General features: G+C 36.8%; 1 protein-coding gene across 2 annotated transcripts in view; it reads right to left on the reverse strand.

The window, feature by feature from the left end:
• Positions 1-15,420, reverse strand: part of klhl4 (kelch-like family member 4) — a 32,313-nt gene extending 16,893 nt beyond the window's left edge. The window contains exons 1-2 of one of the 2 annotated variants that reach the window (XM_028009035.1): positions 15,302-15,415; positions 8,853-9,339 (exon numbers count right to left, since the gene is read on the reverse strand). In XM_028009035.1, coding sequence (XP_027864836.1) covers positions 8,853-9,304 — 452 coding nt within the window. In that variant the 5' untranslated portion in view covers positions 9,305-9,339; positions 15,302-15,415. Of the gene's footprint in view, positions 1-8,852; positions 9,340-15,301 lie in introns of both variants that reach the window. The other variant, XM_028009036.1, reaches the window with a different exon arrangement.
• Between the last annotated feature and the right edge of the window lie 3,459 nt (positions 15,421-18,879).

Below are 18,879 nucleotides of genomic sequence, written 5' to 3' on the forward strand. Positions count from 1 at the left end.
ATCCAAGTAATCCCTCACACTCATGGAAAATAATGCAACGCGTCACTCTGGTGTCCTTCACAGAGAAAGTGTGTTCATTGACATTTCAGGTTGTTTGCTAAGCCACATAAACAACCGAGCTGTCTCTCCAGAAGAAATTCCCATCATCTCATGGACTTTTTGCTGTGCGAAGACTGATAGTGCACAAGAAAATAGTACAGTTTTGCTGGTTGAAGAAACACTTTGTGCCCATATTTATCGTCTCTCATGCACTGATATGAAAGCTGCTTTAACTGGTTAAATTACACATTTGTCAATAGAAGTAAACTGCAAATCCAAACTGTAATGCGTGGCAGCATAATGTATTGGCACACATAGAGATTTATACCGCAGTAAAGATGGAGTGGGTTAGGGCTCCTATTGATGTCCCGTTTAACACGGTGTCTTGAAGTTTGGCTCAAAACATTCAACTTTTTTTTTTTTTCTTTGTTTACCAAAAGCAATGATATGGTTCCTCTGGGAATGGCTAATGTTGTTCTGCAGTCACTGCAGTATCCTGTAGTCTAATCTTTATTGGGTGACTTTATGCTAAATCCAAAAGTAATTTATTGCCCTGTCTGTGTATTCCCCACTGACTCTAGAGTCTCGCAAAGGAACACCAAACAAGACTGAATAAGCAATTGGGCCATAAAACAGATCCATTGCTTTTCTATTGGCTCCGAGGCATGCTGTAGGGCTTTTTCATGCCTACCAATCTCTCCGACACTAATTGCTTTGGTACCACGTTCAGGGGAGCCGTAAATTTGCGCCGAGGTGTATATTGTGCTCCTAGTAGTGGGCTGCTCATCAGAGGTATAGCCCAATTTTATTAAGGCACTAAAACTCCAAAATGCCTTGCAATAAAGTAACTGCTTTTGGGACAGTGCGGCTCAAGCACATGACCATATTACTCAGCAATTCCCAAAAAATATGAGAGCCCATAAAAAAGTTAACTGGCTATATATAAGCAAAAAAAAATAAATACATTGGTCTAAAAAACTAAACCAAAATAGGAGACTTAGCTTTTTTTAAATTATTGCACATTATCTCTGAGTAGATTTTATGCAAACAGCGTATGTCACCTGAAAACCTGCCATTTGGTCTTCACACCTTTTAGAGGTTTCTCACCATAATGTTACTCACTGCAGCAGAGCTGTTCAAATGACACAGCTTATCTCAGGCTATGCAAGTGCGGATGATAATTTGCAGTATTTTACACTTTTTTTAAGGTGAGAAACCGCTTTCAAGTCTGTTTTACAAAATCACCATGTGCTAATTCTACCACAAGATTCAAACAAATCCAAAGCTCAGGAGTAATAACACATTGGTGGATTAAGATTTGATATCTTTAAGGACATAATATGTCCATTTGCATTGCCAAGATTGCTGTAGCAGATTGCTGTTGCTGAAAATCTCTGTCTTTTTCCGAGCAGTATCAGTTCCATCTTTCTACAAGAGGGAAAGTCTTGCCTGGCGGGGCCAAATGGGAAGAATATCTTTCAAAATGGATTATAATAGTCATTTTTCCCTGAAGGCCACTAAGCAGCTTCATCAGGGTTGGGAATCCAAAAATTCCTAAAGAACTTCTTGCATCATGTGCCAAATCTGTGTCTTTCATGAAATCTTTCAACCTCTGTACTTTGACAATCATTCTTTTCCCATTGGGCTTTGTGTTAAGAGACAAACTCACCGACTATAGCAACTTGATCTGGGGAGAAGATCAGACGAATGCTCATGATGTTTAAACTTTTCTCTCTGTATATTCTTACATACACCAAAAGACATTGTTTTTCTCAGTAAATATATTTCTAATTGACCTAGTAATTTGAAAGTTACACCAGAAGTCGATAAGTGCCCTAGACATCAAAATAAAAAATCCTAACAATAAGGTTATGGGTAATTACGTAGTTTGGCACAGGGAATAAGTACTTAACATAAAATGTTGTTTTGATATTAAATCCTCAAGACATGTCCTATAAGAAGGAACTAATTACTTGTACTGTTCAGATGTGATTTTGACCAAATTTTCCACAAAAAAGGTCTTCAAACCTGGAAGGTTCTGGGGTCCTCCTGTCTTCCTTTTCTGAGATTTCAAATGAATTGAAGTGATTATCTTAAAATACCCTTCTTGTATTCCGTGCATTTCTCAATCATCCTTCCATCAATCATATGAAGATCACCAGAGCCATGAGCTAACTGACAGGCCACACCACAATGTTCCCATCTTCAAACTGCACTGCTTGTTTGGTGGTTTTGGGTTGATGTGCAATGCCATTATTCTTCTAAACATGGTGCATGCAACTATATCCAGAGAATTAAACCTCAGCATAGTCTGATAATACTTTATTCTCCCAACATTTCATTAGCTTGTCCAAATGTTTGGGCAGTAATCTTCAAACATGCTCCAACATGCTTTCTACTTTCAGTGATCTGAAAGTGAGCAAGAATAGAGCTATGTCGTTCATAAAAATTCTAGATGTTCTAATTCCAGATTTTTCTGAAATTGCTTGTGTAACGCTTGGCTCTGTCTGTCTATCTGTCTGTCTATGACCTTGCAGATCTTTAACAGTAGCCCTGACCAAAACTGCAAACGGCAGCAACCAAATTCAGAGAAAAGCTGCAATGTATTTTACACAAGGGGTCTGCAGCTAGAGGATGCATTATGTCAATGAGGGTCTTCACAAAGACAGAAAGACTCGTGAACGTGTGCGCTGGGGGTTTGGAGGCGTTCTGTAAAGGAAAAATGTGCAGATCCTAGCAGAAAGCTCTTTGCTGCTGGCAGGTTAACTTGCATAGAAAATGAGTCTGTCATCACCATTAGAAGTTAGTGTATAAACATATTAATATGCAGTGTTATAGCTCAAGTTGTACATACAGATTATACCAAATATGAATAGATTATAGGAAGCTTTTTTTATTGTTTGAATGCTAATATTAAGACTAAATTAATCAATATTTTTGATCAATGCAAAATAGCATCATTAATGAGGAGGAGCAAAATAAAACAAAACGAGATAATTACATTTAAATAAACCTAAGAGAAGAACTGGAAGGCTAAAACATTTTTCTCGGTCAAAGAAATTTAGCAAGGGGCACTATTGTGCAGAGTTACATCAGTCTCCTCAAAAATGTAAAAAGCAAGCTTTTAGAGTTCAAAGGAAACTCTTGATGTCATGATTTGGTTTGATTATGTATTAATAATCAAAATGAGATCAAATGACTATTGTTTATTAGTTTTTTGTAAGTCCTAATTTTATGGCCATTTATTAGTTCAACCTGACACAAAAGTTTACAAAGGAATTAATATATGTGTTAAGTTATTGTATTTAGCATTTTCATTTTTATAGTTTGGGGCCACAAATGTATTTGAATCATATTTAGCCTATTCTCTAATTTCTAATAAGTATATTATAATCCCATTATAAACCAAATTATTTTTTTGAAAAATATCTTTTCATCTCTGTTGAAGATGTAGCCACGTATTTATTAAATTCTTTCATGTTGTGTTTTACATCCTCATCCCAGCCTCCTGATTTCATTTCTAATGTGCCTTGGGACACTGGTTAAATAAAGCCATGGTCTCTACTAATAAATTAATAGAAAACAGAGCCACAGATTACTTTCTTAAAATTAGTTTCACTTTGAGGAGAAATTGACTCATCCATATTTGAACAGAACATATCTGATGGATGTGTCCAGCATTAATGTGGTTGTATTTCCATTCACCACACTTTAAAGCTTTGTTTCAGAAAGACAAAGACTGTTTTGATGTTTCTCTTCATCTTTAGCTTAACCTTGTTATCCACGTCCTTTGCGGTTATTTGAGAAAAAATATCACCTGTGTAGATGTAATTTAAGATTACAATAGATAAAGTGAAATTTACAACTTATAGCATCTTATTGTGTCTACCGGATCCTATTACATGGCATTTTGATAATTCGACAAACACCTCAATTACTGTTGTTGACAGGGGGAGAGGTGGTAGTATTTCTTTTTCCAAGGTGGTGGAGTGGGAATTGAGATATCATTCAAACTAACAACACGCTGAGTCAAGCCTCTGTTACTGTTTATGTGCAAGAGGTCAGGGTTTCTATTCCACTCAGGTTAACTTTGGTCATATATTCTCTGTCAAATATTGCAAAGAGGTTATTTGGATGAGAGTCATGAGGATATAACAAGTATAAGTATATAGGTAGGGACACAAAAGGACAAGGTGGATAAAAAGCACGGAAATAATTTGAACCCCATTTCAGTTTATGAGCAGAATTTAACGATGTTGCTTGAATGGACTGATACACTCACTTGGAAGAGGAAAATTATATAAACTAATGTTATATCTAACGACAAAGAAAGAAATTACTTTGTCAGACATTAATAACGTCTGACATCTTACCTCAAGGGGGTTTAGAACTATTACACAATAAAGTTTTAAACATATGTATTTCACAAACAGACCAATAAAAGCAATATCTATATAAGTGTGGTAGGGGCCCCTTTAATCTAATACTCCTAAATAATATCCAGTGCAGCCAAGTGCCATCAGAAGTCATCTAATATGTTCAAAGAGTCCACTTGTCTGTGATGTAATCTCTGTTTGAATCCAGCTATTCAGTGAAGTCTTTAGAGGTTTTTAGGTACCAGTTAGTGAGCAATAAGCATCAGCAACACCAAGGATAAACAACAAGCAGATCAGGAATAATGTGGAGAGGTTTGAAGCAGAGTTAGGTTATACAGTCATCCAAACTTTGAACATCTCAGAGAGTTCAATTCATCACCTAAAATGAAAGCTTATGACACATCTGAAAAACCTCCAAGACATGGCTGTCCACATTATTAATCAAAGAAGAAGCCAAGAGGCATGAGATCATTCTGAAGGAACTGCAGAGATTCCACAGCCCAGGTGGGACACATGTTTTGTCAGGACACCAGTGAGTCTGAAATTTTATAGATTGACAAGAAGACATTGTTTAATCTGTATCTGTATCTACTGTATGTTTATGTTGAGCATATCATTCCCACTGGCGAACCATGGTGGTGGTATCATCATGCTGCAGAGAAGCTTTTCTTCACCAAGAACAGAAAAGCTGATCAGATTTGATAGAAAGATAGATGGAGGTAAATACAGGGTAGTGCTAGAGGGAAAAACTGTTAGAGGCCACAAAGGTGGAGGTTCACCTTTCAGCAGGATAGCAATGATCATCAAACATCATATGAACATATGAACATATGTTGCATGACTGGTGAGCACTGTAATAATGGTGAACATAGGAAATTATCTTGTGGGCCAGATACAATTTGAAAACTGATGTTCACAGACAGCATCTAATTAGACTTAACTTGAGTTTTCATGTTAACTTGAGTTTTCTTGAACATAAGAAAGAATAAATAATTTAGTTTCTGGATGTCCAAAGGTGGTAGAGACATTTGCCAAAAAACTTTAATTGTTATGAAAAGTTCTTCAACCATTAGCATTGACTCAGGAGGTGTGGATACTATACTCCAAGTTTTAATTTTTATCCATATATGAATTTTTAGAGTTCACAATAATGAACCAATTTGTTTTGCCATCAGAGAAAACTGAAAAGAAATCCCTTTAATATCTGTTCATAATGTGACAATATGTTCAAGGGAAAACCTTTGCAAAGCACTGACATGATGTCCATTTAAAACTCAAATACATTCATGTACCAAGTAAACATAAGACAATTTTTACCATGCAATTATTTTGCTGCAACATGAAACTGTGCATTTAAAGCTAAATCTGTACTGTTACTATATTCTATTAAGGGATATTTCAATAGGGAATCTTCATTGTTTTTATCAGTTAATTCAACTTGAGAGTAACTTGAAATATTACATGAACAAGCAGGAAACGAGTTTGATTTTAAAAATCATATTAATGGGGCGGTCTATTTATAGCAACTTCATGAATGAAGCTAATTATGGAGAGGCACACACACACACCAAAAAATGACTGACACATTTTCAAACTACAGCTGAACTTTTGTTTTTTTCTGACAAGCAACAGAAGCATTCTCTAGTTTCAGCCTGAGAGACTGTGACAAATTACGTGTCAGGGATTTATGATGTGAGACGTATTAGGGCCACCCAGCTGGTGAGGTAAATAAATGTACATATCTCAGTGCCATCCACATCTGCTTAGCTACAGATGAATGCGTGAGCCATGATGTGTCACACAGTCACTGGTCTAATTTGGCTTTGCGTTATACATCTCAACATGGAGAGTTTATACCAAAGCTACTGAGCGGCTGTGTTTCCATGAGGCATGATCAGCATTTAAAAGCAGCTTGATGCAACATACAGCTATAGATGAACTGATATTTGAAAACTTTTTTCTTTATTTTACATTTTGAATGCTCCAGACGTATACGGCGGCTTTCAAGTGCTTACACATCCCTGCTAAAATGCTAGATTTTTGCGGTGTAATAAAATTAGATAACATGAAAACTATTAGTTGTAAACACTTTTCCAACTTATATTGTGATAAAAGAATGAGGGGAGGGGGAGGATTTAAAGACAAATGCTTAATTTAATTGTTTTTATTTAATTTCAGCATTCAGTATTCTTTAAAGGAATCTCTCAGGCTTCTACATTTTGATGTCATTATTTTCCAACAATTTCTGAAATTGTGAAAACATTTCTTGGGCACAGTCCTATTCACATCTGATTTTTTGTCAGATTTTGTTTCATATTCTGTCTGGGTCAGCACAAAAGTTTAAGATTCTTCAGATGAAGTCATTCCATTATTGATCTGTGTACACACATTTGGACACTGTGTGATATTGAAAAGTAAAGTTCCTTTTCATCTTTAGTTCTCAGACACCTGAATGTCATGGCTCAAAACTGGAAAAAAAAACATACAAACAAAAAAAACTTTAGGCCACTTTCCTGATTGATACCTTTGTTCAAAGAAATGCTTTTAATATTTTGTAACTGCTCTTCAAACTCTGGATTTTGGATGGATTCAATGAGCAATAATCTGAAATAAATTCTACCACAATTATAATATGTTCAGAATACAATAACTGATGTTTGGTGTTGAAATGGGATTAATATGTACATGCACATTTGTGCAACCAGGTTGTCCACTTTACTGTCCTAATGTATTTGTTTTTAAGTTGTATTGTACAGGATGTTCTTATTTTTACATGTTACAAAAACCTTGCATTTCAAAGGATGACCTCTGAATCGCTCTAATTTCCAAACTGCCTAGTTTTATGTGAGAAATAAAACAATTTGGTGTTGTTAAAAGCCTAGCACTGTTTAATACATAAATTAATATCAGTGTTGTAGTGAATACATAGCCCAAGGATGGATTTTATGATCCAATAGAACAGAAATGTTTCAATAATTCAGTATAATTGTCAAAATGCGCTGGCCAACACGAACTCAAGGTTCCTGGGAGTCGGAGAGCTACGCATTTTCACTGTGAGGCACATCTTTTATGCATGCCCTTTTCACACACAGGGACTCCAAAACATGAACATCTGCCAATTATGCCGACATGAAGAGAAGAATGTGGAGTTGATTCTAAAGCCGTATCTTAACTCGGAATAATTCATGCTCAGTTCAGGGAGCCCAACCATCCACTGCCTGTGGCATTCATTCAATCCACACTGACACATTTTTCACTGTAGAGCATCAGACTACGCATTTGGCACTACACACTGAGCTCTATCTAAAACAAAGGAACAGGTTTACCATCATTGTTCATTTCATCACCAGGTGCACGGAACAAAGGCACACGGGGAATCAGCAGAGCTTAAGGACCAATCACCTCAGAATGTCACAGCCAAGATAAAAGGAGAGTTGGTCTTTTCATCTATCTTGTGAGGTGCTCTTAGTGTTCTGCTAGACAGCATGCGCACAAACAGGCTGATACTCACAGGTACATCTCTAACCTGTTTACTTCCTTGAAGATGATGTAGGATCACAAGAAAACGTGTAGAAGAAATGCAACATTTATAGGCAAAGGAAGGTATTTACAACTAAATTGGTTTAGCATAAGGATTTGTCAAAAGATTTTAACCTTGTTTGAAGCTACACTAGCTTTTAGCACACGAACAGGACAGAGTTGTGGCTGACTCTAAGGATAAATCATCTTATTTCATTACCACCTCTTTTTATAGGTCGAAGACATGTTAGATGATCTAATGAATCTTTCCTGCTATCCACTTTTAACTCAATGGAAAAAATCCATTAGCGTGTTGTGTAAAAAATGAAGTGCTTATAGGAATAATGCAAAGGAGCACTCAGTGTGATCCAGGCCACAAAATGAAAAAGGAAGCAGAAAAGACCCCAGTTGTAAATAATTAAAAAGGTGTTTTATTGGTTTACCCTGCCTAACATGCTGTGGACAGTAAGGAATAGTTGTTCTCAGGTGAGCCATGATGTTAGCTGACTAGCAAAAGATACAGAAAACATATTGTGCAGGTAGACCTCATTTAGCTTATTTAAAGGATATTAATACTTGGTTTAGCACTAAAACATTAAAAAAGCAGAAGGTTTTTCTGACATGACTAAGAAAATGTGACATTGAGATTTAAGAATTATTTACTTAAAAGGAATTTTAGTTCCATTAGCAAATGAAAACATTTTAATTTTTTTATAATTGATGTTGCCTTAGGGTTCAGACATTTTTCTTAAGATAACATTTTTATTTTGAAGCTAACTTGTTTCTTCAAATAAGAAAGAAAAAGGAAATAAAATCCTATAATCACATCTTTACCTATTTTCATACATATTATAAAGGGACAAATGAGGCATAGCAATATCTGCCTCCAAGCTTACTGACACCCATCAGTAGTCATACCTGTCTCTGGCTTCCACCTCTGCAGGTTCCTCTGTGCTGCTTATCATTACTTCCTGGCCAGAGTTTGTTTCCTCTTTCCTCGTTGTGCTGGGAGAGGAAATGCTCTTTGGATACTCCTCGTTGACCTGGAGGCCCTGGATGGTGTTGGGTTGATGATGCCATGACTGATGACCTGTCCTGACATAGACAGGTGTTGGCCCTGGCGTTTGCGACATGACGCTGTGCACAGGACTGCTGGTCTTCCGCAATCCTCCGATGCCCCTTTCCCGTGAGTGGCTCTTCAGTCGTCCCTGGACAGGAGTTCCTCTGTGGTCCAGGCCATCCTGCTGGATGTAGCTTCCCACACTGCCACCTCCACCACCAGCAGAACCTTGAGATGAATGGCTGAACCAGCGCCAACGGAGCCTGAGGATCTGTTTCACATCAAACTCCTTCTTCCCTGACACAGACATCCTCTTCTGGGTTTGGAGACGCAGGCAGTGGTATGCTGAGTCCCCAAAAACATGGAGAGCAAAGAGGAGAAGAGTCTTGCTTTCAGTCTGCACTGATTACAGTGTGCCTCTTCTGTTTCGTTACGGTCTCACTATTATCATGACCACCTCCTCCTCTTTGTAAAACACCACCGTTGGTCTTTTTAGCGGAGATGGAAAGCTACTCTCTGCAGCTTTTGTTCCTTTGCCTGAGACTACAACCCTCCCTCAGACTCTCCCTCCTGTCTTTCTCTTTCTCTCCTTCCCTCCTGTGCTGCTGCTGTTTCTGTTTGCTGCTGCTGTGCCGCTGGAGCTGAGATAATGCACATGCATGATCTACCCTCCCACCCCTGTGCCTCCTCTGTTTCGCTTTCTCCCTCTCCCTCTCTCTCTCTTTTACTCTCTCTCACACATCCTGCTTGTCTTTCCTATGCACACAGTAACACACTCTGCACACGTTCTGTCAGAAACAGGCACATATATCCTGGAATCTCAATGAGAAGATCTCTTAAGCCCTTCCTATACTCTTTTACTTCTGCTCTGTGTGGGTAGTTGTAGGTTTCTGTGTATTTGAGTGATAATGTGACTGCCTGCTCCTGCTGCTCAGAGAAGGTGGAGTATCATGGAGTCAGGCTGATGAGGTCACATCATAACAAAGCAAACCACTGCCTATTTGAGGAGTGGCCCAGAAAGAACCTTCGAAACAATTAACATAAACTCATAAGGTTGGTGGGATTGAGCAGATCCAATACTGGTATCAAATCTGGTTCATGTCATTCTTGGATTAAATATCTCGTTGATTCCACCGTACTATCCAATATCCCAGACAGTATTTTTGCATTAATTCACTTTACAAGAAAAGCAGGTTCAATTTCTGTACAGAAACATACAATCAGATCAATCCAGTCAGATAAACTGATTCAAATCCAATTTTATAAATACAATTCTATGCATTTTAGTAAGCTATAGTCATATTTGATTTACAATGCCAATTATAAAACAGCCCCAATGATTGGGTGCTTAACTTGGCATCAACCATTTATCTTGAGCAAGCATGAGACTAGGGTAGAAAGAAATTAGTCCCAGTGTTGTAGTATTAGAGACCGGTCTCGTCTCGGACTTGTCTCGGTCTCGGGCGCTGAGGACTCGGGATTTTATTTCAAGACCAGTCAAGACCGCAACTGTGAAAATATCACTAAACTTACGGCATACTGTCAAGTTTATTTGTTAACATGTTTGTTTTCACTGGATGCAAAACGCACCGATTAAAATCCAAGCAATAACGTGACTTATCAATTACTTGTTTCCCGCACGCAGCGCTCTCAGACATGCGCAGTGGGTTCCTTTGAGCGGCAGAAGGTGTCTGTCTAATCGTCAGTAATAGAATTGCGCTGCATAAATAATAAGACATCCGATGGCGACAGCTAATTCAGCAGCGCTTCGCTTTCATAGACGGTGGGGACTACGTCTAACTTTTTTCGTCACTTAGAAAAGAAGCTCAAAGGAAGGTTAGCTCCGTTGACATGACGTTAGCAAAGCTAGCTGTGCAGAGACACACAAGCATTTGCGATGGGATAAAAAGTCACTCGCTGCGCTGAATTATTGTGCGGAGGTTTATGACTGACGTGTCGCATGTATGGGACAACAGTGTGTCCAAAAGTCTGCAATATAGTGACGTGACATTCACGAACGATCCGAGTCTTCTGAACTTCTCTTTACTAAGAAGAAAGGACTGGAGCCTCACTGAGAGCCGTTCTTCGTTCTTATAATGCTCTGCGTGCACTTCAGTAGCTATTATTTTATTTAATTATATATTGATATTTATTTAATTAGCAAATAAATAAAACACAAGAATTGTTTTCGTTCAAAGTGGCAGCTGTAATGCCTGCCATGATGGTAGACATTACAGCATTGTGCTGCCTGGTTCATGCAGTGGGAGAGAGGATGAGAACAGTCATGGTGAGCGCCTTGTGCTTGGTTACTTCTTGCTTGTTGCTCTTTGGTCAGTGTTCTTAGTTGAGTTTACCGTCAGGGCATTGCCTCAATTGCTATGTTTAATGGTGCAGACAGTGGTGATTTCTGACATGAATTATATGGGCAAATGCCCAGGGCATTATCTTTTTAGATAAGCAGAACAAAGAGTTCTGCTTAATGTTGGTGAAATTTATTTCAGCTCTAAGTATTTAATATCTAGGTGTTTTTATGGGAATGTGAATCTTTCAGATCAATTTGATTAGCAATTTTGATCATATTTCACATTTTATTGTGTCCTGTAGCGCGGGGCACTGGTCTTGGTCTTGACTTGGTCTCGATTTCCCTCGGTCTTGGTCTTGACTTGGTCTCGGACACTAAAAGTCTTGGTCTTGTCTCGGTCTTGATACACTCTGGTCTTGGTCTTGGGTTAGGTGGTCTTGACTACAACACTGGCTAGTCCTTTTATCAGAAAGAGTCCTCCAGCAGGACCAGGATCAGTCATATGCCATCCCAGTATATATATGTACTTGATATATATATACTGTATATCAAGTGGAGCTGATTATATTATGGATCTTTAAGGTAACAGCCCAAAACATTTTTGCATACTTACAGTTAATAATACTAAAACGTTTAGCCTTTCTCAATAATAAAAAAATTCTAATGTATCAATGAATGTTTTTTTTTTTTACTGGGCAGGTTACCTTAGGTTTACACATATGGTGAAGCATAATATGAAAGGATTCTGTCAGTGGGCATTGCTGCTGCAGGGTAAGTCCCATGCTGTGCAGCATCACTGTCTTCAGATATGTTATTGTTTTCAAAAAGAAATAGACACAAAAGAAGTGTATTTTTATATGTTTTGTGTAAACATCTAGAGCAGAGTAAGTTATGTCAAAGAGAAGTTATCTCAGAAGGGAACCAACTATGACATCAAGCAGATAACATAAAAACCAGCCTGGCCATTGCTTTCCTGTGTAATTCAGCTAAAAAAAAAATCTTGCTTCTAGCATAATCTGGGATTTCTCCCCTTGACTTGAATTATCCCCGGTCAATTTTTGACCGGGCCAATCAGAGAACAAAAGGAGCTGTAGAGAGCAATAACTTAATGAAACAATTCTCTTTGCTGTTTTAGAATTGTGGTCTGCTTGTAGTTTTGCCAAAAGCAGCTAATGAAGTGAAGGTTCCGTCTGTGTTGGCCACGCTTCCAAATATTGAATGAACATTAACAGCTGCCTTGTGTGGATTAGCACTTCTCTCTTCGCAGTGGAGGATGATTGTTTACAGTGCAAGCGACTTTCTGTAAGCTTCTTAGCATTGAACTGGCGAATTACATGCGTCATGAGCAAACATTAGCAATTGGGTAAAATTTAAAACCTCAATAAAGTCCACACCTCCAGGGTGGAGGGTGTTTGCCAGGCAACAGGAAAGCCAACCTAAATGCATCCTTTTTTTCCATTTTCAACCCCTATCTGCCGTGGAGCTTACATAACTTGCAATTGTTAACAGACACAAGGTAGATACACGCATTTACATTCTAGAAATTACATAGAAAGGCTGTTACAATTGTTGAAAACAGTTTGAAACTTTGACCATCATGTGTTCTTGTCTTCGTATATTAGTGAAAACATTTGTTGTATTAAGTTGCTTTGTGGCACTCCTTGTACTCTCAAATTTAAGCTGTTGAATAAATAATACCTTTCATAGCATAAAAGCTTGTCATGAAGGTGTGTTTGTGAATTAATATAGTGGCTTTTTCAGATAAATTGTTGTACCTTCATTAAAACTAAAGAGTTGAAGCAGGAGACTTTTTAAGATACTGTAAGTTTGGAAGTCCATTATGCCCTCATCCCCCTTGGTCTCAGCAATCTGCATACAGGTCTTGCTGTTCTGTATCATAACTTTAATGTGTTCTGGATCCGAAAATATCAGCAATGGCTGGATACCTTGAACTTAGACATTATCATTTAAGGTAAACCAAAAATTTTGGATTTGAGCATCTCTGTATCCATGCATATACATTCATAAACAGATAAGCTGTGAGACACGACTCACAGCTTATGTGTTCAAAAACAGACATAAATTCACCCCATCAAAGGCAAAAATAAATTAATTTCACACCAGCACACATCTGTGCAGTCTGTTAGTCACACATCAAACAGAATCCCACGGGGAGAACGTCTCAATGTGAGGTAGCCATGCAGAAAAAATATTCTCTTTTGGTCCCTTTCTTGAAAGCCTCAGCGCTTACAATTGAAAAGCTACATACTGATGAACCTTCAAGGTCAGTAAGCTGTCAGTTTCACAGTCAGAGCATCAGAAAGCTGTCTTTATTTGTTTTTGACATTTATCCGCAGCTTTAACTGCCCCATTGTACAAAACCTAAACTCTCAGCTTCAAAGTAAGAAGCACAGAGAAAACAGTGCTGTTCAGATAATTTGGGGACATGTCTCTTAATCAAAAGCATGGCCAATTTAAGAACTAAATTGTATAAGGGTATATTTTGTTCTGTAAAAACTGTGGAATTATTAAATAAATTGTAAATATATTTATTAAATAAACTCACCATTCCTCATTTCACCTACTAAATATTTCAAAGCTCCTTGTCGAGACATTTTTTAAGGACAAACTACATCGAATAAAAAAAGAAATCCACCTTGGTTCTTTAAAACAGTTCCACACTCTTAGTTTTTAGACTTTTAATACTGTGAATACAAACATGAATCTAAACACAGCCTGATTTGTTTTCTCTTTGATCTCCTCCTTCACGACTACAGTGAGTGAAAGAGCTCATATTAAAACAACTGTAATTCGCCCACTTCACTTGCAACAAAAGATTTGGACTCCAACAGCTATTGTTTATTTCTGCCTTTCAAAAACATAAATGACTGGTTATGATTTTACAAGAAAGTACAAACCAAACATTAGCCTAACATTTTTTTTAATATATTCTATGCACCAACTGTATATTTGCTCCATTTTAAAAAGTCAATTGTAGTAACATATGACTTTATGAATAGTAAAAAGCTATTACACAATGCTCTTCAACTGTTCTAGGAGTCAAGGACACCATCTGCCTGCTCCATAACAGATGTGGTACAAGATGTCAGGGTGGTTTGGTAAACCATCTAACGTCTGCCTCCCCAGTGAACACACCTCTATGCCCTGATAGATATTCCTGGAGCATGCAAGACAGACGAACACTACATATTACTGCTATGAAATCCGTTAAAAAGGCAGCATAATTACAAAATCCATGCCTTTCCATTACTGAGAGATATTATGGAATCTGCTACACTTTCAAATTCTCAACAGGCATTATGGTTATGTTTATTTTGAGCATTAATTACTAGGTTGGATTGTTCTGAGGATGTGTGAAATACATAAAACATGAACGGAATCCCCCTCCAAGCTCAGCCACAACTGCATGATCCTTGCACGATTATTGACTAAATCCTTTGTGAGACAATGAAAGACAGACCTGTCAAAAGCACACGATTCTCCCAGCTTTGTTAGGCAAGGACTAAGAAATCACAGCTCTGCAGCTAACATCAAAGGAAAAATAAATAAATTAAAGTGCTCATACACAGTATTTAGAAACACACAAAGAGCTATGCGCACAGAAATCCATGATTTAAATATTGCAGTCCATTAGACATACATTTAATTATCTTATAAAGCATCTTAATTGAGTGGTGTACAAGTAAATAACGAATGCAGTCATCCGCACACTAAAGAAGAAGCAATATTTATGAGTTGTCTTAAATTATGCGCTAACAAACAGTAGCTCCTGGATCAATAGTAGCAACACGTCTAGGCATAATGAGGACCATACTTCAGCACAAATCCATGCTGTGATTAAAATGAGGTAAATGAACAAAACTAAAAAGTAAGCTGGCTCAGCTCTCTTCTTTTTTGCAGTAACAGGTAAAAAATGTTGACATACAACTACTAACTTGAAATAATTGAATATATTAAGTCAGATTTAGTAGCCTGCCTTCTTACCAGTAAAACCGCCTGGTTCAATGCGCTTGTCCGTTTGAAACTTGTTGTTAGAATGAATGGCAAACAGATTCTGAGTCTTTTCCAACTCATTCTTGTCCCACGTCCCTCCTTCACTACAAACATGTTTTTCTTCAACAGAAAGGAAGTGGGCACCTTCCTCTTTCAAAGGAAACTCCTGTTAGTTTCCTTCCTCTGCACTGGAAAAACAATTGCATTCAAAGAACCAGGAACTCTGGAAACACATCCTGTGTTGCGAGCAACACTGCTTTTGCAAAGAATTATCTTGCAAACACTAATATAAGCAGGACTTTGAAGTGATGCTCGTTAGAACCACTAAAATGAAATCAGCATTTGCTTTTAAATATATGTATGTATTTTAAATTATTATAAAGTTTAAAAAGCAGGAACAAAGTTTTAAAGCTTCATATAATAACGCAACTTCAAGGACTTCATTTGCCAGTAAAAATGTCTCATGGAGCTAACTGAAAGTATTAAGTACCACATCACATTGTCAATGTTTTTGTAAAAGAGAACTCAACAATATGCATTTTATTGTAGTCAAGTATAAACTGTTTTAGTTGTATTGAGAAAGGTTTTTGAAAAATCATAGTTATTTTAATTCAATCATTATTGCTATCCACTTATGAAACATGTTCAATTTGAGACAAAGTTTGAACAGCAACATAAAGTTTCAAATGTTCATTTCTACCATTGCATGTAAGTGTTAACAATTGCTGGCATTGTTATTTTTGATAGTTTAATAATAAGTGACAAGTTCTTGTCTGAATTAGCAACCTATTCACACATGAAACGTGAGAAAGTTTATAAATCTTTCAATGTTTTGTGTGAATTTGACCCTAGAAACAATGCTTAATCTTAAACCATTATGCCCTGCATTTTAATAAAATAAGATGCTCTGTTCCAATTAAAACAAATTTTACTTTTTTGGCCTATATGTGGAGAAGAACTAACCCTTGACAACAATGTAAATACCCCAAACAGTGCACCACTTTTGAAAAAAAAAAAAAAGAACAAAAACATGATGTAGAAGTAAATCTTCAATCATCTAAGATCAGCAACTTGGGCATCAAAGTGAGGGAAAGGCAATTCCAGAACTTAATACTGCATAATGACTTACTTTTATATAGGCAGAATAGGAGTCAGGTATTTATTCATAAGTTTTACTGATCATTTACATTTACTGTCACATGATTAAGGACACAATAATGAAAGTGTGTCTTAGAACAGTGGTGCTCCTCTATGACTCCCAAACTAATAAAGAATGAATATTGTTCTTAGTTGTTTAATAGGTGAATAATAAGACTGAATGAAGCAGACACATAGACGATCTACTGCCTAGCTTGCATGGCCCTTAGCCAGGCACAGCACTGTTTTTTCCTTGTGTCAGCTCAACTCTTTCTTGTTTTCTAGATAATGTTTCTACTGAAGATAACTGGATGGATACACTTCATCGAAAACAAAAACAATATCACCACCAATGTATCCGCTCAAGTCCCATGTGTTATTACAAGAATCCAAGTGCAGCAGTAATTCCTGTTAGATTATTTTTAATATATGTTTTTGCTCACTTAAAATGAAAAAAACAAAAATCTTTTTCTTTTTTTTAAGAAAAATATCTTGACCAGTTTCACCCCTTGTACTTCTGCTCAGATAAACAGCAACCATTCCATCTAAAAGAGCTGCATTTCTTTTTTACTTTGTGATAGTAAGTATGTTTAAATGTGCCACTGACCACTCGTTTATCCATAAGGGGTCAGGGGTGTTTACCTCTCTTAACTCCGCTGCCCCTTTAGCTGGCTTTATGCTAAGCTGCAAAACACCTGCACATGATGCATTAGTGCTGACATAGATTATCTGAATAAGTAAATACCTGTGTGCCCCATCATTGGCTCGACAGTATTAATCATTGTTTAACTGTTTTTAGTCACTTGTCACCTTTCACTCAATGTGTTGCATTGGAAAATAGTACAGAACAAATTATGTCATTGATTCTTCAGATTTTGGCAAAATCAAGTCCCACTAAAATAATGCAAATTTATTCTAAAAGGCCTTAAAATATAATTGTGGTTAATACTGCAAGACATTTTAGCAAAAATACAGCATTTTGTGTATTTGTGGTATTAATTTAGTGAATATGGTTTTATTACATGCGAGCACCCACAAAATCACTTGTCCAGAGTCTATCATTTTGCTTTGCTGAAAAAATCCTATATTGTAAATATCTTTTACAATATATTAGGAAAAGATGAAAAAGAAAAATTAAAAATCAAAGTCAAGCTAAATGTTTGTAGGTTTTAGCAACATTTACTGTTAATTTATGGTCAATTTAAGCTTGTCCCAAATTTTTGTTTACACTGTCAGATTCTTTTTAAACAGGCATTAAAATCAGACAGCTCTGTGGTAAGTTACATTCCTGAGGACTTTACCCCAATCCAGAAGAAAAATGTACAAGACAATTTATTATATTGTTATCTATCTGTTATATATTCTGTTACATATTAAGTAGTTTTATCACTAAAAGTCTTAATCAAAATTACTATGCTAGAAAGCATCTTATTAAAATGTTGGAGTTTGTATCACCACCGTCAGATATAGGTCACCACTGTCAGTGTCATTTTTTGTTTTAAATTAATGTTATCTATTCCTCCTGTGCAGTTGGTTCATGAGATAATGTTTCTCTTTAAAATTGCACAAATTAATTTGATTTGAGATTTCAATTTGATATATGAAGGGCATTATAAATAAAACTGTTTATTATTACATATATCCAGAATTTATATATATGTATGTATATATATATATATATATATTACCCCTCCAGGGGGTCTTTTGTGGGCTCTAGTGTCCCTTATATAAAAGTAGGCTGACAGGAAAGGGGGAAGGAGAGGGGGAAGACATGCAGTAGTGTTTTAAAATTCAGATTTCTATGTTGATCTATATTTGACATTTCTGTGTGAAATTAACACATTCATAGTGTTAACTTTTCGCACTACACTCTAGTGTCGTGTTAGGTAAATCAACACTGATGTGTGTTAAATTTCAACTACTGAGAGTGTTGATTCAACTCTATCACAAATAACACTTTCAAAAGTGTTACTTTATCAAGAGTGGACCAGTATAGACACTTTCAAAGTGTTGAATTCAACTCTCTAGGAATTGAATTAACACTTCCAAATTTGCAGTGTGCTGATGCACAATATTTACCCAACCTAAGTAGGTAAAGCAATGTTTAAGTGCATTAACTTATGTTTAAATGAATTTGCAGAATAGCTGATTGGGATTGCTAACCTTTCTAACATGTTCCTCAAGTTACAGCTCCACTGAATAACGTTAGCAGCAGTTTCTGTTGTTGTTACAAACTAAAGTTAGCATATGATTTGTAGCTTTGATAGCTGTGTTTTCAACCTGAAACTGCAGTGGACTGATATGAGAGTAGTCTCAAGTTTACCTGGTTAATGGTTGATGGATATAGTACATTTTCTCTCTGAATAGGCCAAGGAGAGGCCATGGCAGGTCGAAAATACAATAATGGTTTTCACCAGCTAGCCTCATGAATG

This window comes from Xiphophorus couchianus, chromosome 23 (genome assembly GCF_001444195.1).
Source record: "Xiphophorus couchianus chromosome 23, X_couchianus-1.0, whole genome shotgun sequence".
Classification (NCBI taxonomy): Eukaryota; Metazoa; Chordata; class Actinopteri; order Cyprinodontiformes; family Poeciliidae; genus Xiphophorus; species Xiphophorus couchianus.